The sequence below is a fragment of the Rosa rugosa genome, chromosome 6, assembly GCF_958449725.1.
Source record: "Rosa rugosa chromosome 6, drRosRugo1.1, whole genome shotgun sequence".
NCBI lineage: Eukaryota > Viridiplantae > Streptophyta > Magnoliopsida > Rosales > Rosaceae > Rosa > Rosa rugosa.
The window spans coordinates 54676387-54689931 of record NC_084825.1 but is presented as its reverse complement, the minus strand read 5'-3'; the positions used below and the strand labels follow the sequence as shown (position 1 = coordinate 54689931).

The window sequence follows — 13545 nt, the reverse complement described above, 5'->3', positions numbered from 1 at the left end:
AACTAGTCCGGTACGGTAGCTGGTTTTGGGCCTGCAGCTCCGGTACCGAACCGAACTCAGCCCTAGTGTGTAGGTTGTGATTGCGGCATCGTCGATCGTGGACTTGCAGGAAGAGATTAAGGATGAAGTTTAAGTACGTATTTTGTAGGGTGTAACAAGGAAAAACATATTGTAATTTTTAGTAAGATATTGTCATTTATTGTAATTTTATATTATGATATTTTAGTATTTTAATAAAGACAAAATAGTCAAATTACCCCCTAACTTTTCTCATGGCTGCCGATTTACTCCATGACATTTCAATTTTGATTATTTACACCCTCACTTTTCTAAATGTTGCCAATTTACACCCTATAGTTAAATTTTAGACTTTCCATCCAATTTCTCCGTTAATTTGGTTAGCATGTGAGGGGTCTTTTCGTATCTGCAATTGTCACCCAAAAACAAAAAAAACCAAAAAAGAATACAAAATTACTTTGTTACAAAATAAAAAAATAAAATACTGCTATTCGTCTCCCACAACTGTTTTTTTTTTCCCTCAGCCTCTCATCTTCTTCTCTATCTATCTCGCAATTATCTTCTTCTCAGCATGACCTCTTCCTCTATGTTCCTTTTATCGAGATCAATATAACACAATCCCAATTTGAATCAATCAAGATGACTTTCACATGCTTGCTGTAATTTTAATTTTCATATTCCATACATATAAATATTTTAGTTTGTTCGATGGCTTCTCAATCTTATACACAATACAAACCCCTCCAACTGGAAACATGGAAGATCAAATTCTCATATGAATGTTTGAAATATTAATGACCAATCCGGCCTTCAAAGAAAAAGAAAACAGAAACCTAAATGATCAAAGACCGTTTCTCCTTTAGTGATATGATCATCCAATCATTTGATGTGACTAGCAAATTAAGCGATCAGTTGCAAGCTAACGACCAATCTTGAAATAAAGGGAGTGAAGAAGAAGAAGAAGAGATGGACAAGGAAGAAGCGACAAAGGGCAAGTTTTTTTTCTTTCTTTTTTTCTTTTTTAACGAAGAATAGTTTTGTATTTTTTTTTTAATTTCTTTGACGATGTGTTGGTTTGTTTAATTTTTTTTTTTTGGTGATAGTTGAAAAGATTAAAAAGCCCCTCACGTGCTAACCAAATTAATGGAAAATTGGATGGAAAGTTTAAAAAATAATGATAGGGTGTAAATTGGCAACAATTAGAAAAGTGAGGGTGTAGATAATCAAAATTGAAATGTCAGGGGGTAAATCGGCAGCCATGAGAAAAGTCAGGGGGTAATTTAACTATTTTGCCTTTAATAAATCAAAAACTTGTAGGGTGAAGAAAGTAGTTAGTACGGTTATAAAATGAAAAATTGGAAATGGAGAGAGAAGGAGATAGTCCAAAGTAGAGTGTTGGGGGCGGAAAAACCTATGGCAGACTATAGGAATGACTATAATAATCAATCAGACCAAAAAAAAAAACTACTATAATAATCAATACATTTGGGCTATTAGTTTCCCATATTGTCCTTTGTAATATTTTATATTAGGGAAAATGCTCGTTTACCCAATTTTAGGCTAAAAATTGCCCACTTGCTCCACCAACTGTTTTTTAACCCCATTTACCCAAAACACTCTAAGGGATTATTTCCCCTTTACCCAATTAATTCTTTTTTCTTTTTTTTTGAGACTTTTTTGCCCTCTCCTTCTTTCTCACTTAGAGAGAGAAGTCACCCTCCACCTTGCTGTGCTCCGGTGACCAGTGGCCGGCGCGGTCTCCGGCGACCAGACTCCGGCGACCGGTGACCGGACTCCTGCGAACGGTGACCGGATTCCGACGACCGGTGACCGGATTCCAGAATCCGGCTATTATTGCCCCCCAGTAATCATATTACTGCCCCCCAGTAATCATATTATTGCCTCCCAAAAATCATATTATTGACGTCCAGTGAATTGTATGAACTCCCAAAACCAAAATGAATACACTACAGGAACAATTGATCAATTTATAATCATATTACTGCCCCCCAGTAATCATATTATTGCCCCCCAATACAAAGTCTAATGTTTCTACTGCCTCCCAATAGACCACCAAAAATGCACCTTTTTGTAGGATTCACAGATAATTTGACTTTAATACACAGAAAACAACATATAACTTATCAAAACACCACACTATAGTGATCCCTGTCCCTCATATCGAAGTCTACTGGGGGCCAATAATGTGTCTACTGCCCCCAGTAGACCATCAAACAAACCCCACAGTTACATTGCAATTCCTTCCTCATTCTCGGGGTTCACAATGTACAAAAAAAAAAAATGCTTCTGGCACCCAGAAATTGCTCTGGGCACCGGATCTGAAGGACAAGGGACGGAGGCACCGGCGCACTATTTGCTGTCTGATCGGCCGGCCAGAACTGTGAAATTGCAGGTGCAAATGGTCGGACCTTGAAGCTCCAGAATTGATTGGATTTGGGACGAGGTTGATGGTGGAGCTCATCGGCGGTGCACGTCGACTGCTTCTCCAGAAGCTTGACGACCTCTTTCGACTGGTCATTGGAGAACGACGCGGATCGACGTCGTCCACGGCGAGGAGGAGAACGACGATAGCACCCGACGTGCCCGGCGAGGAGGAGCAGTTTGTCCCGACGGTTCGAGTCTCTGACAACCCGATGGACCTGGACATGTACAACCAGTGGAGATGCTCCAGTGGCACTGGAAGTTCGACGATCTGATTTGTCAGAAGCCTAGGTCGCCGGAGGCCTGGGTTGAGCATCAGTGAGAGAGAGAGAGAGAGAAGTCGTTGCGGTCTGGGTCGCCGGATTCGTCGAGCGTGACGGAATTCAGTGAGAGAGAGAGAGAGAGAGAGAGAGATCGGTGAGGGGGGGAGAGAGAGAGAGAGATTAAAAGGAGGGTAATTATGTCAGTAGAAGTTAGATTGGGTAAATGGGGTCAAAAAACTCTTAGTGGAGCAAGTGGGCAATTTTTTGGTTAAAATTGGGTAAGTGGTCACGACCCCTTTATATTATGACATTCTTTTTGGACAATTATAGGGATGCGGTGATGTTCCCCTGGTCAGCTGCTGACCAGGGATTATTTGCTCAACTACCGTCCGATTTCAATCGGACGGTTGACATGTATTATTTCTGAAAAATTTAAATACATGTCAACCGTCGGATTGAAATCGGACGGTAGTTGAGCAAATAATCCCTGGTCAGCAGCTGACCAGGGAAACATCTCAGAGATGTTTCGTTTGCTACTTAAATTATTTTGTTCTGTATTGCAATTATTAAATTATTTTTCTGTTTATACATTAGTGGTTATTGTGTGAGAAGGACGTACCACTTTGTGATTAGCCGTATTATACCAACCACAAAATTCAAATTTTTTTTTTTTTTGAGATAAATGGTTTAAACTCAAAGCATTAGGGGGTAGAGTTAGGGAAATGAAAATGAAAACTATGTTATAGGGTAATTAGGGAAATAACTATGTTATGCGTACAAGGGAACCATTTCATTTCCAGGGATTAGCGAAATAGTTTTCATCGCCTTTCATCTGCTTCTTCTCAGTTCTGAGGTCTCAGTCACTCACACTCTCTCTTTCTCTAGAAAGAATGGCGATCTGCTCGGCTCCTCTAACCACTTCATTCTCAGGTAAGACTTTACTGAACCCCGCCGTCTCCGTCTTTGGTGTTCGATCGCTTGGGAACTTCAATTTCATTTACAATAACCAGTTGCTTGCTGTGATGATTCATTCATTCCAAATATTATGTAACTGTGTGATGAATTGAATTCTGGATTTGGAATGCTGTGTGAATTGGTATTTGCATGTCGTTCTACCGAGTTCATAGTTAAAGAGATGTAAATTAATTAGGTGTTTGCTTAATATTAGTAGGCAGCGGATCTCAGCTGAAAGCGCGTGAGATTTGGTTGTCCGGCAAGTCGGAATCAGTAAAACTCACCGCACAGAGCCAGAGCCGGAGAAACTCGGTTCAATTGCGAAACAACCGTAATTTCTGTGTTCGTGCTGAGTATAGGTAGCTCTTCCATATCCATATCCATATCCATATCCATATCATGTATGAGATCAACGTTCACTCATAATCAGTTTCCAATTTATAAGCAGTGATGGTAATAGAGGTGGAGGTGCTGATTTTCTTGCTGGTTTCCTGGTCGGAGGTGCTGTGTTTGGAACTTTAGCTTATGTTTTTGCTCCACAGGTATATATATTAATCTTCCTAGCTTCAGTGTTCAATATGTTTTGCTACTTGTGTTCATCATATATGATTGCGTTGATCATACTCATATCCAGAGATCAATCTTGTGATCTCAAAGCATATTTTCCCAAGTATACACTTTCCCACAGACTCAACATCTAGACACGCCATGATAATCTATTTTATGCCTGCTTTAAGGATATGAAAGGATCCTGAGTCTTTATCACAAAAAAGGACTCTGAGATTGTGTCTTGCGTTTTAGTCACTTTCCAGTGCTGTAATACAGTTTCAGGACAAAAAGTTAGAATTGATAAACTTTCTTTTGTAGCATTTCCTGACCATTCTATTTGATGCTTAACTGTCTTTTTTTGTCTGTTGGAGCATGCCATTATCCATTTCAATTTTTCCTACCCCTTCTACGAGATTTTGTTGCTTATTTCATCGGATGGTCAGTCTTACTGGATTTTTTTTTTGTCATTTAACATTAGACTTTAGTCCTCATTCTCACATTGAATTCAGATTTCACCTGCTCTTTATGGATGGAAAACATTTGTGCTCAGACTAGCCCTTATGTTCTCCTTGAATCTCAAATTACTGTCGCCTGTCTATAGTGCCCATTTTCTTTATACTGTCTTAAATTATCTGTCATTTCATTTAGGTTTTGATCCTCGTTTGCACTTTTGTCTTATGCAGATCAGAAGATCTCTCCTCAATGAAGATGAATATGGATTTCGTAAGGCCAGGAGACCAATATATTATGACGAAGGTTTAGAGGTAACCGCATCTTCGTGACTGGGCACTTCTTCCACTTTTGGAGATGCGATTTATCTGTTTTAAAATTGACTTTCTGGGAAGAAGAATAGCTCACTGATCAATTCTTTTCCTTTTTTCCGGTATGCAGAAGACCAGGCAGACCTTGAATGCAAAAATAAGCCAGCTCAATTCAGCCATTGACAATGTCTCTTCCCGCTTGAGAGGTGGGAACAATGCGCCCGCGGCGCCAGTCCAAAGTGATCCCGAAGTAGAAGCTACCATGTGAGATTCGTTTCACTCTCTGGTTGCTAATTAAGAACTTTAAATCTTGAAAGCCCACATGTATTTTAAATTTGGACGCGTAACTATGTGTTCTTGCGATAGTATTTTTGAGGATGTTTGTTTCAGTAATTTGGTTCAACAGTTCGGTTTTGTTAAATCTATCATATTGTTCATAGTTTTGGGTTACAAGTTCGTGGATTAATAAATGTGATTTCTACCCTTATGCAAGTAGTTGGTACTGGGATAAAGTCTCCTGGTTCAGATTTTCTCCTGTTTGGATGACAACTAATGGAATGGATGTTAATATTGATCCTTGGACAGTTGGACATAAGTCATGTTTACATCCCCAAGGGGCAGAGCCATTGGTTTTTCGGATTCATTAGATGAATCTGATATTCAATCAAAATCGGGTCTATTTTATTTATATTTTCTTGAGTTCCATTAATTTTGGTATCCAAATTAAATTGGCTAGGACTGTAGAAAAAATCCACTGGGACTGGAGAGAGACTCAACCCGTAGGGTTTCGAGAGCATAGGCTAGATCATTAACCTCTTCAGGTTTTGCCTCGCTCTGGCCAACAAAGCATCGTTTGGTGCCGCATTTTTAAAGGTAGGACGGGGCTGCTTTCACGGGTTTTGATCTTATGGTTTTTTCGCGGAAGAGGGCAATGATCTAGCCTCTCTTCCATGTGCCTTGTGCGGCATCCTCCGTATGCATTTGGTTTCGCGGTGGAGGGCAAAGCAAGTTTCATAGGTTCCTCCGATCTCGACTTTGGCGGCTTGGTGTTCTGGGTTCTGACTGTGTGGCAGCGATGCATGTGCAGAGTGGGTGATGTTCGTGTAGTTTGATCTCAATTCAATTCCAAAGGCGAGTTTTCTTTTCATCATTTCTCTATGGCCGAGGGACGAGGCTGTCCGCAAGAGGTGGTTGGCGGAAAGTCTTTTGGAGCTAGTCCTTTCGGCGGTGACGGCCGTCTTGCTTGAGATGCAGAGAAGAGGATGTTGAGCTTGGACCTTTGGTCGCAAACCCTAATTCATTCTCTCAACATGTGACTGACAGTCATTCTTTTGGCTAGTATTGATCTACACCATTTGAATCTTACACAGATTACTAATTAACTGTTTCGAGTCATGTAATATTAAATAACTTAAGGTTGTTAGTTTTCCATATTTTAGTTTTAGTTTTTAATTTTATTCACTTTGAATAAAGTGTGTAATCAAAGTTTTAGGGTGTTTCTAAATGTACCCAGCAAACTTCTTAGTACACCCAGCAAATTTATTTGTTTAAAAATATATCTAACTAAACCACCAAATTTCCCAAACTAACCTTATCTTGCACCCAGCAAAAGAAACACAGCGATGAAAACTTCCCAGAGTTAGGTGTTGTCCTTCGATCATGACTCTTGGACCTCTCATTTCATGTCCGCATAGATTGAATTTGTGGGATATATGCTAATTTACAGAGAAGGGAAGAATTCCTGCAATTGGAATAGGCCGGTTGTCTTCAAAGAACTGGCAGCGGTGAGCTTTGCCAAAGCTCAGGAAACTGCCGTGACGGATCAGTTCGTGGCTTGGCTGGTTAAAGAGCTTCAAGGGACTGATTTTTGGAAGCTACAACAAGCATACTCGCCTGGGATACAAGAGTACGTTGAAGCTGCAACCTTCTGTAAATTCTGCAGGACCGAGACTCTTTTGAATCTTGATGAGATGAATGCTACTTTGCTACCACTCAGTGATCCGTCTCTTGAGCCTTTGCAGATCAATGTCCTTAACTATCTCCTAGGGCTTGCAGATTTGACTGGAGAGCTGATGCGGTTGGCAATTGGTCGAATTTCAGATGGTGAAGTTGAATTTGCTGAGGACATGTGCAAGTTTGTGCGTGAAATTTACAGGGAACTGACCCTAGTTGTCCCCTTTATGGATGATAGTAATGACATGAAGACGAAAATGGATACAATGCTTCAAAGTGTAATGAAGATAAAGAATGCTTGCTTCAGTGTTCATGTTAGAGGATCAGAGTATATGCCTCTACTTGGCTCCGAGGATCCAACTTCCTTTTTATTGGGAGTGCCCAGTGTTGATATATGATGCTTGATTTCGAGGAGCAAGGATGGGAGATGCACTCTTTAGTGGAAAACATTTTTAGTACATCCTTGTCGCTGACGCGCACCCAGCGGACAAGAGATTGCCACTTGTTTTGAGGAAAAAACACCTCGATGTTTTCTTTGGAGAGCAGTAAGCTTTTGAAACAGTTTCTCTAATTTCCTGAAATGGATGAGGATTACTTAGATTTGAATAGCTTGGTGAAAACTCAGCCAAAAAGGTGTTAGACATGAGGTTCACATTAGAATGCAGGAGTAGCCTTTTACTATTAAGCCAAAATGAAATCGAAGTATGTTTAATTTCTTGTACACTATCTGTCTGAGTTGATTACCTTTTTATAAAAAATAAAAAAAAGTCTAAACTTCCTCTCGCACTCTAATCTACTCCAGCTTGATCAGAATTAGATTTGTAATCAAATCCAATCTGTTGTACTTGTACCAGACACAGCCACAGTACCTCCGCTTTGAAGTTTCATCGTTGTGTTGTGTTTTTTTGTTGGGTACAAGATAAGGGCAGTTTGGGAAAGTAATTGGTTTAATTAGATATATTTAAAAACAAATAAATTTGCTGGGTATACTAAGAAGTTTGCTGGGTACATTTAGAAACACCCAAGTTTTAATGGGTGTTGCTTACTAGAACTGTCCCAATACACTATTCATATTCTGTCCCTATGCATTCATTGGTCCACAAAGATTAATAAAATATTTTCTTAATCTTTTGTTCCATTTTTTATTCTTTGTGGACTAATGAATGCATAGGGACAGAATGAAGATAGTGTAATTGGGGACAGCTAATTTCATCCCGACTCCTAGCGTATATGCCACTCTGGTTACTGACCTCGTAAATATACAATCAATGGATTTATTCATTCTCCTCAAAAAACAAAAGGTTGTAAATAAACCACTAAATTCTAATATACAATTCAAGTTTAATTTGCTTTACAGTCTGGAATAAGGTTTGGTGTACAGATCAAACAGAAGCGGATAGACCTAAAAATCTCTGAAACCAACCCTAGTGAGAGAAACTCTGCCTTCTCTCTAAAAAACCCAACCCAGCCGACACAGCTTCCCCCCCCTTTCTTGCCAGATCTAGATCTTTTTTATCTGGATATTTGGCTTGAAGGTCGGGGGAGATACCCTCCCTCTTCGTGAGGCTTCTTCCCTACCCTTCTCGTGGTAGCTCTCTGCCACGGCGGTGGCTGGTATGATTTCCCTTATGCTTTTGCTTTCCTTTCCTTCCCAAACCCCTTCTCCCAACCCTTCCTAATTTTTCAATTCCAGAATACCCATCCCTATCATCCCTCTGATCTTCTTTTTTCTTCATCCTCCCCATCCCTACCATCCCTTTTCCTTCTCATGTCCCTTCCATCAATTCTCTCTTTTCTTTTTCCTTCATTTTCCTCAATTTCTCAAATCTCTGATTCTTCATGGTTAAGATGCACATCCTCCTCACCTTTCAGACTCCACTTCACCGATTGCTCGCTGGTTCTTCGGAGCTCCGACGTCGGCGTTGTTTGGTTTGTCTCTTTAAACGGGGTTTTCCCGTTATCGCACGTAAATCCGATGAATGAGGTAGTGCAACAAGGGTCTGCATGGTCTTTGGCCGTCTGTCCCTTTGATCCCTTTGCGGATCGTTTATTTTTTTCTTCTGTTTTGGTTTCTGTGTTTGTTTCGGAGGATGTTTTGTATGGTTTAGAGATTTGGGTTATGGAGATCTTTCGATGGGTTCTGTGCTGCTGTTCTTGTACGGGATTGTTTTGGTTGGACTCCAAGTTTTCGCCGGCCGATCAGGTGACGTTTCTGTGTCACCATTGGGTTTGGCTGGTGGCGGCGACGTCACTGCGTCATCTCTCTCCTGGTCAATCTGCATTGTGGTTGAAGCTTGTTGGGCTGTTTGGGCTTGTTTGTTTGGTCTTTTTCTTTGGGTCCGGTTTGGGTCTTTTGCTTGTAATGTAGTTTCTTGTTGAATTTTTATCGCCAAAAAAAAAAAAACAGAAGCCGATAGACGAAGTTATTCTAGTTAATTTACTCAAATTTATAGTAAATAGTTCGTAAGATGTCGTCATGGATCGGCATCATTATGGAAAACAATGATACTCATTTATTCCAACAAATAAAATACGGACAAACAATGTGAATCAAATCTTGATCAGAACCTTCACACACTCCGGCTGTTTTAAGAGTTCAAGTGCTTGGTTAATATCTGTGAGAGGAACTTCATGAGTCAAGAGTTCATCCAGTTGCATTTCCTGTGTGGATTAAGTAGAGTACAGTTACTTCGAGACTTCATATATATTTCAAAATTAAAAAAGAAAAATGATTGATCTAAAACTTCTATGTAGCAAAACTAGGAATTTCTTAAAGCCTCTCTCTCTCTCTCTCTCTCTCAGATATGTGTGTGTGTGTGTGTGTTTGTGTGCATTAATTCCTTCATGAAGATCTACATTCAGCATGAATCATATGAATTGCATGAAAATGAAACCGCGCCGTTGAGTACTCGATCATAGGACTAGGAGTAGGGCAGTAACTCTTCACCTTATTCATGCATTTGTTGATTAGAATGGGAAGGTCGGTTTTCGCTCTGAGCCCTCCAAACATGGACCCTTTCAAGGTTCTGCCACTCATTAGGGAATTTGAACAGTTGGTGAACTTGAGGTTCCTATTACGACTGCTGTTCCTTTACCCTGCAGATTGCAAGGACAAAAATATTAGATAAAGTTGAATCCGAGTTAGCTAGACTTTTTTTGTGTATTAAGACCCGCGATCTCAACACAGCAACCATGAGAAACACTTTTTTTGTTTGTCTGTTATGTACCGACCATGATCATATGTTAGATTTTGTGGTGTATACGTGTGTGTACCATTTTTGTGGCTACTAGGGCTTCATTGATGAAAGATGCAACGCCAGTGCACTCAAAGCAATAATCTACACCCATTCCATCTGTGCAGTCTTTGATGAGCTCAGAAACTGATTTGTTATGATCTTGATCATGTTGAGATTGGTGATTCTCAGGGTTTATAAAATCAGTCATTCCAAAAGCTATTCCTTTTTCTCTTTTCATCTCATTTTTGTCGACACCAATGATCCTAGCTGCACCTTGCATTCTAGCCCCCTCAACTGCCTGCAGCACCAGTACAACATAACATTGGTTTTAAACTGTTGCTATGCTGGGTCAGCTAGCACCAATATATGTAGAGTAGTACGTACTTACCCCTAATCCAACAGCACCAAGACCAATAACGGCAACAGTTGATCCTCTTTCAATCTTAGCTTCCTTCCAAGGAGCCCCAAATCCGGTAGAGAATCCACATGAGAGGAAGCTAGCGTGGGACAGAGGTGGTGTAGTTGTACCATGAGCACCCCAGTTGTGGAGCTTGACAAGGAAATTGACGTTAAGGACCATGTACTCGGACCATGTGGAGCACGAAAAGAGGTGGTACAGCATCTTTTGTTCCTTGACAGTCGACATTCTTGAAGTACCATCGAGCATTAGACCGCTAAAGGTCAACGGATATTTCAGGCACAGGTTGGACTTGCCTGACAAGCAATTCTCACATTCTTGGCACTCTGAAACAAACGTTGGTATCACGATGTCTCCTTGTTTGAAATCCTCTGCGTTTACTTCTTCCCCGACGCTTTCTACCACACTGCATAATCCCGTGTATTAATGCACCGGATATCTAATTAGAATAAATTAAATAATGACCAAATGATCGATTGATTAAAAAGTATTACCCAACGCCCTCATGTCCAAGAACGCGAGGGAAAAGAGGCTGCAAATCGATATACAAGAATTAATTAAAGCAGATGCATTGAGGATATATATTGATTAATGAAGATGGATGGATGGAATGGATATGGATATGTACATAGTACATACAATTGGGTATCCTTTGGAGATGACGATGTCAGTGTGACAGAGACTGGCATACAGCATCTTGACACGAACTTCACACTTTTGTGGTGGCTCTACTTGTATCTCTTCCACCTTGCACTCTTCTCCCATTCCCCAACATACCGCCGCTGTATACAATTAAACATGCATATTATCATATCTGAATTGGCACTTGAGACCAGCTCAGTCCGGCCAGTACGTTAATTACGAACTGTAAATTATGATATATATATATATATACACGGGGGCGCGGAGTTTGCAGACATATATACCTTTGCATGTTATGACTTGTGAGGCGCAGCTGCTGTTTATTTCTGACATAGCTGATCGAGAAATCGAAGACAATGGCCAAATTGTAATTCACTGATTGAAGCTGAGCTTAGTCAATTACCAGCCTGCAGAGAAACTCAATTAATCCAGCAGCTTCCAAGTCGATCGATCTCAAGAGTCCGTTCGGTTAGTTGTCCGATCGATCGATCGATCTCGAAACAGAGCTAATTAACTAGCTTGCTTGTTTGTTTTTGGTGGAATAATGGAATATATGGGGCTGCTGCATGCTCTTGTGTATTCAATTTATATAGATGCTGCATTAAACAGTACAGGACGTGCAGATTTGTTTTACAAACTAGTTTTGTTTTGACCATCTCCTTGATTAATTAGTTAGTAGTTACGTACCGACCGGCTAATTAGCGAGAATCAACTCTAACTCTAGCCTCGCCTCGATATATATATCCATATTAATATTTCTAACGGGGGGATTGAATGAATGAGTCGACTGCATGCCGGGATTGCCGGCGCAGCCGCCGGTCGTCTGGATTTGTTGGACGCAGCCTTCAATTCCTTGCTTACTGTAGTCACATATGGAGGCTATCTAGCTGATCATCCTTCATCGTCTGTCCAGCTGTCCTTACCTTTCATAATTTCCCTATAATATAATATACATGCATGCAGGCATCCGGGCCCTATAATTAAGGGTCCGGATCCTCTCTCCTGAGCAATAAAACTACCCCTTTAATTAATTAGTTTACAACCAGTAGAGAGTGTGTGACGTAAATCATACGGATGAGCAGGGGCGTAACTACATAGGAGGTTGGTTGGGCTATAGCCCAATCCATAATTCTTTTAATATTTGATCGATTATAAGTGCTAACATTTCTCATATTCATGTTTGGTTTAGTTGGCAAAGTGATTGGTTATTTTCCTGACAGCAATTAATGCTTGTTTTCTTGGTTGTTTTAGCATTTTCCTCCCATTTCTATTAACATTTCTTTACAATTTAGTCTCAAAATTTTTACAAGCATTATTGATGGGGAAAAAAAAAATCTTGGTAGCAAGCCTTAGATTAGCTCAATCCAAGTTTACATCCTGGATCTGCCACTGCGGATGAGTGATCGATGCATCATATATGTTGGTCGATTAATACAAGTTAAAGAAAATTAATGAAGATTGTATTTCGATCAAATCAGGAGTGGTTCTGTAATTAACTAACTTATAGCTTCAGTTTCATGGAGGTAAATATCGAATAGTTGCAGTCATGTGACGTCGATCGACCATCAGCAGCAAATGCACGTGGATGGGCGTAAAATTATGAGATATCGACAATCTCTGCCATACTTTGGTGCTTCTCGATGGATCACATGGCATACTAACCACAACCAATTATGGTTATAGATATAGCTCTACCAATTTAATTATTGTTGCAAGGAACCCACATAATAACTTCTACTTGTGCAAATAATTGAATGATATGCATGGTGCAGATGAAATTGAAACGTGAACTGTATTTTGTTCCAATATTAGAAAGTTGTTCAAGTAAATTCAGAATATGTGTTTGGCCCAAACTCTAGGTTACTTGACCTAGTTGCAATAGAGTTTTGAATTAGAGATATTCTCAGAGATATTCATAGATATCCGATTAATTGTACGATTATTTTTCCTTGTACAACTCTGATTCTATGTCTTGTAATCCTCTATATAAAGAGGTCCATACTCTCAATGAAAGCACGACTCAATTCTCTCCCAAGTTTGGTTTTCCTTAAACACGTTATCAGCACGAAGCCCTAACCCTGAAACCCTAAATTCGTAGCCTTCAAATCCCAGAAACCTCCGCCGCCCACCTTGAAGCTCTCAACTCCAAGAGACCAGAACCGGCGGCGCCACCCCAAGAACCGGCCGGAAAAATTGTGATGCCCCGGAAATTCGTATTTATTTTCCGAAATCTAATTTTTGGTTATTGGACGGTTTCGTGGTTCGAGGGTGGAGCAGAAGTGTTTCGAACTTTTATTCGCTCGAAATGT

General features: G+C 40.2%; 2 protein-coding genes and 1 pseudogene across 3 annotated transcripts; 2 read left to right on the top strand and 1 right to left on the bottom strand.

Moving 5' to 3' along the window:
* Positions 1-3475: 3475 nt before the first annotated feature.
* On the top strand, positions 3476-5479 carry LOC133715539 (uncharacterized). 2 transcript variants are annotated; one of them, XM_062142072.1, is made up of 5 exons: positions 3476-3653; positions 3895-4036; positions 4126-4219; positions 4910-4990; positions 5118-5479. In XM_062142072.1, the coding sequence occupies exons 1-5, from the start codon at positions 3614-3616 to the stop codon at positions 5253-5255; spliced, it is 495 nt and encodes a 164-aa protein (XP_061998056.1). In that variant the 5' UTR covers positions 3476-3613; the 3' UTR covers positions 5256-5479. The 2 variants fall into 2 exon arrangements, with proteins under 2 accessions (XP_061998056.1, XP_061998055.1); XM_062142071.1 differs by having other exon boundaries at positions 3477-3653; positions 3892-4036.
* Positions 5480-6699: 1220 nt separating this feature from the next.
* LOC133717041 (uncharacterized) lies at positions 6700-7676 on the top strand. The gene has a single exon (XM_062143663.1). It carries the CDS (start codon positions 6700-6702, stop codon positions 7336-7338), a length of 639 nt encoding a protein of 212 aa, XP_061999647.1. The 3' UTR covers positions 7339-7676.
* A 547-nt stretch (positions 7677-8223) lies between these two features.
* Positions 8224-11745, bottom strand: LOC133718176 (CYP enzymes assisting alcohol dehydrogenase-like; annotated as a pseudogene).
* Between the last annotated feature and the right edge of the window lie 1800 nt (positions 11746-13545).